General features: G+C 65.8%; 2 protein-coding genes across 2 annotated transcripts in view; both read left to right on the top strand.

Annotated features, from left to right (window-relative positions):
- MINK1 (misshapen like kinase 1) overlaps positions 1–3,852 on the top strand; it is a 58,017-nt gene that overhangs the window by 53,633 nt on the left and 532 nt on the right. The window contains exons 21-22 of the mRNA XM_028498088.2: positions 3,186–3,349; positions 3,736–3,838. Coding sequence (XP_028353889.2) covers positions 3,186–3,349; positions 3,736–3,838 — 267 coding nt within the window. The remainder of the gene's footprint in view (positions 1–3,185; positions 3,350–3,735; positions 3,839–3,852) is intronic.
- On the top strand, positions 114–2,459 carry LOC114487563 (misshapen-like kinase 1). The gene is made up of 5 exons (XM_055089885.1): positions 114–598; positions 793–966; positions 1,277–1,537; positions 1,981–2,066; positions 2,226–2,459. The coding sequence occupies exons 2-5, from the start codon at positions 811–813 to the stop codon at positions 2,338–2,340; spliced, it is 618 nt and encodes a 205-aa protein (XP_054945860.1). The 5' UTR covers positions 114–598; positions 793–810; the 3' UTR covers positions 2,341–2,459.

Raw genomic sequence — 3,852 nt, 5'->3', positions numbered from 1 at the left:
CTCCTCTCCCCCCACCTCCTCATCCTCACCCACTGACCCTGTCCGCCACCTCTGCCGCCGCCGCCGCCCCCCTCTGCCTCTCCCTCTTTCCCTGCCCTTTGCCCCCCACCCTGCCCCCCAGGAGTATATCCGTCACAGGCTAGAGGAGGAGCAGCGACAGCTCGAGATCCTTCAGCAACAGCTGCTCCAGGAACAGGCCCTACTGCTGGTAACGGGGTCCCCAGCCGCCTCTGGGAAGATGCGTATTCAGAGTGTCTCTGCTGGAATGGGATGGGAACCCTTCAGGGGAAGGGGTTCACCCCAGCATCGAGGGAAGACATCGCCTCTCTAGGCAGTTGGAGCAGAGCAAGGGCACGGCTGCTCTAGCTTCCAGGCCACGCCCTGCTGAGCCCTCTCTCCCCACCCTTGGGCCCAGGAATACAAGAGGCAGCAGCTGGAGGAGCAGCGGCAGTCGGAGCGCCTGCAGAGGCAGCTGCAGCAGGAGCACGCCTACCTCAAGTCCCTGCAGCAGCAGCAGGCCCTGCCCGCGGACAGGAAGCCCCTGTACCATTACGGTCGGGGCGCTAACCCTGCCGACAGACCGGCCTGGGCCCGAGAGGTACTCATTGCCCCCTTCGCTGCCTGAGGCTCCGCCGCCTGGGACCTGATAGCTGCGAGCATGCTCCTTCCGCACGGGCGGGCGCTGGGAAGGGGAAAGGGGCACGCGGTGCAAGCGGAGGGCTGCGGAGGTCTGGACCTCGGTTTTGAGAACAGGACAGAAGTTGTCCTGCTTGGCATCCTCTTGCATCACAGGTAGAAGAGAGAACGAGGATGAACAAGCAGCAGAACTCTCCCTTGGCCAAGACCAAGCCAGGCAGCACAGGGCCTGAGCCCCCCGTCCCCCAGGCCTCCCCTGGGCCCCCAGGACCCCTTTCCCAAACTCCTCCTATGCAGAGGCCGGTGGAGCCCCAGGAGGGACCACACAAGGTGAGTCTCTCCCTGTTCCTGTCTTAACACGCAGACGCAGGGGGCCTCACGCAGCACAGCTACATCTTGTGTACACACATGCACATGCCCTTAGCCAGGGATCACAGACCTCGGGATACGTGGGCAGAGACAGGCGGCTGCACCCATCTGTTTCTGTGTCTTACCTGTTCTTGGGCTCTAGGAGCCCCTTTCAGTGGATAATCGGAAGCCAGAGGCTTGACTTGCCCCTTCCTCCCAGCCCAGGCCCCAGCTCCCAGGTGGGGACGTGCCACAGAGCAGGCAGCCCACCCTCCCTGGTCTCTCCCCGCAGAGCCTGGTGGCACACCGGGTCCCACTGAAGCCATATGCAGCGCCTGTACCCCGATCCCAGTCCCTGCAGGACCAGCCCACCCGAAACCTGGCTGCCTTCCCAGCCTCACACGACCCCGACCCCACCGTGCCCGCACCCACTGCCACGCCTAGTGCCCGAGGAGCCGTCATCCGCCAGAACTCAGACCCCACTTCCGAAGGGCCTGGCCCCAGCCCGAACCCCCCAGCCTGGGTCCGGCCTGATAATGAGGCCCCTCCCAAGGTAAGGACAGCCTTGCTGAGCCGGAAGAGGGCAGAGGAATAGTAAGGGAGGGGAGCGGAGGTCGAGTGGGCAGCAGGCGAGGTGGACGTGGGTTCGGGGTTGGAAGGGAAGAGAAGGGCGAGGCGTCTAGCACGGCGCGTCCCTCAGGTGTTACCCTAATGTCTGGTGGGCGGGCCGCCACCCGCGTGTGTCCCGGTGATTCCGTGGTGCATGTGGGAGTGGAAGAGTGCCCAGGGTTTGGGGGGCGCCAGGGGCCAGACTTTCTGGGTCAGACCCCAGCTCCGCTGTTTCCCATTTTCGTGACCTCAGACAAATTCATTAGCTTCCCCGATCTCAGTCTGTTCCTCCATAAAGGTGGGGAGAGCCCCTTCCAGGGTCTCCATGAGGACAAGTGTCCACCGGGCACCCAGCACAGAGCACTGACTCCTTTCTTCTCTCCTCAGGTGCCTCAGAGGACTTCATCTATCGCCACTGCCCTTAACGCCAGTGGGGCTGGAGGGTCCCGGCCAGCCCAGGCTGTCCGTGCCAGGTAACCCCTGGGTGCGGGCGGGCAGCAGCCCAGGGAGCGGCGTGGGGGGGCAGAGGGGAGTTTGCCAGGTTACCCGCCTAGGGGTGGGCAAGCCCCGACCCGGTCACCTCAGCCCCCTCCCTGCCCCCCGCCCCCGGCACCCCTGTGCTCCCTCCACAGACCTCGCAGCAACTCCGCCTGGCAAATCTATCTGCAAAGGCGGGCCGAGCGGGGCAACCCCAAGCCTCCAGGGCCCCCTGCTCAGCCCCCTGGCCCGCCCAACGCCTGTAGGTAATGGAGCCGTCCCCGCACTACTCACTCCTGCCACCTGCTTCCCCTGGTGATGGCTCCCTCTGCGGCGCAGCTCAGCCTCCCCGGGCGGGGACACCCTGTCCCCCTGACCCTGCCTCTGCCCCTCCCGCAGTAACCCTGACCTCAGGAGGAGCGACCCTGGCTGGGAGCGCTCGGACAGCGTCCTCCCCGCCTCTCACGGGCACCTGCCCCAGGCTGGCTCACTGGAGCGGAACCGGGTGGGAGGTATGTGAGCCGGGCCCCACGGGCAGCCTCCATCAGGGTGGACCCTGCCTTTGGCTGCTCTCGACTGCGGGGGGGGGGCAGGGGGGGGAGCGGGCTGGGCTTGCGGCCACCCGCTGTGCAGGAGTCGGTGACCTCCCGTCCCCCACCCCGCCACCTCTAGCCTCCAAACTGGACAGCTGCCCCGTGCTCTCCCCTGGGAACAAAGCCAAGCCCGACGACCACCGCTCGCGGCCAGGCCGGCCCGCAGTAAGTCACCGGGTGGCACCTCCGGCCCTGCCTTCTCCCGGTTTGGGGCTTTGGGGCTGATGTGGAGCCTCTTGAGCCCCAGGGAGCTGGGTTCCAGGGTCAGGGCCTTCATTAATCTGTGACTGGAGGGTCTGTGGGCTAACAGGGGGGCGCTGCTCAGTTACTAACCTTTCTTAACCTCTCTCCTGCCTCTTCCTGGCTGCCCTTCTCCCCCCACGGCCCCTCCCAGAGCTATAAGCGAGCCATTGGTGAGGTTAGTGAGCAGGGGCCTGCCGGCGGGAGCCTCTCCTGTTACCCTGCCCCTCTCTGCCTCCTTCGTACCACCGCCTCTACCCTCACGCAGCTCCTCCCCTGCAGGATTTTGTGTTGCTGAAAGAGCGGACCCTGGACGAGGCCCCCCGGCCTCCCAAGAAGGCCATGGACTACTCGTCATCCAGCGAGGAGGTGGAGAGCAGCGAGGACGACGAGGAGGAGAGCAACGGGGAACCGTCAGAGGGGAGCAGAGATACCCCTGGGGGCCGGTATGGGGCATCCTGGGGGCGGGGGGGGGGTGCAGCCAGCTTGAGGGAAAGCGGTTTCCTTTTCCCAGAGGGGGGGTGGTCCCCGGCTATCACTGCTGCTCAGTTCTTCCTCCCCTTCCCTAGAGAATGGGGTACAGGGCTGGGGGCTGGTGTCCCCGGCTCTCTCTCACTGTCCTGTCAGTTGGGGGGCCTCTTCAGGTGCCTCTGTGCGGCCAGCCCTCCCCGAGTGCTGGGCAGGGGGTAGGGGCTGCCGGCTGAGGGCTGAGTGCGTCGTGTTCCAACGGACACTGAAGGCGCCAGTCCTCCGGCTCTTGTCTGCTCCCTGTGGCACTTGGGTGGCAGGCAGGGCCTGGAGGGCCTCCTGACCTTCCTCTCTCCCATAGCAGCGATGGAGACACAGACAGCGTCAGCACCATGGTGGTCCATGACGTGGAGGAGATAGCCGGCACCCAGACCCCCTATGGGGGTGGCACCATGGTGGTCCAGCGCGTGAGTGGGCCCCC

This window comes from Physeter macrocephalus, chromosome 14, assembly GCF_002837175.3.
Source record: "Physeter macrocephalus isolate SW-GA chromosome 14, ASM283717v5, whole genome shotgun sequence".
Lineage (NCBI taxonomy): Eukaryota > Metazoa > Chordata > Mammalia > Artiodactyla > Physeteridae > Physeter > Physeter macrocephalus.
This window is presented reverse-complemented; position numbering and strand designations above follow the sequence as displayed.

Bases quoted from the DNA above. Each gene is read 5' to 3' on its own strand.
- LOC114487563 (XM_055089885.1), top strand. From the start codon at position 811: ATGAACAAGCAGCAGAACTCTCCCTTGGCCAAGACCAAGCCAGGCAGC. The intron at 1,538-1,980 runs GTAAGGACAGCC...TTCTCTCCTCAG, and splicing joins ATAATGAGGCCCCTCCCAAG to GTGCCTCAGAGGACTTCATC. The intron at 2,067-2,225 runs GTAACCCCTGGG...CTCCCTCCACAG, and splicing joins GCCCAGGCTGTCCGTGCCAG to ACCTCGCAGCAACTCCGCCT.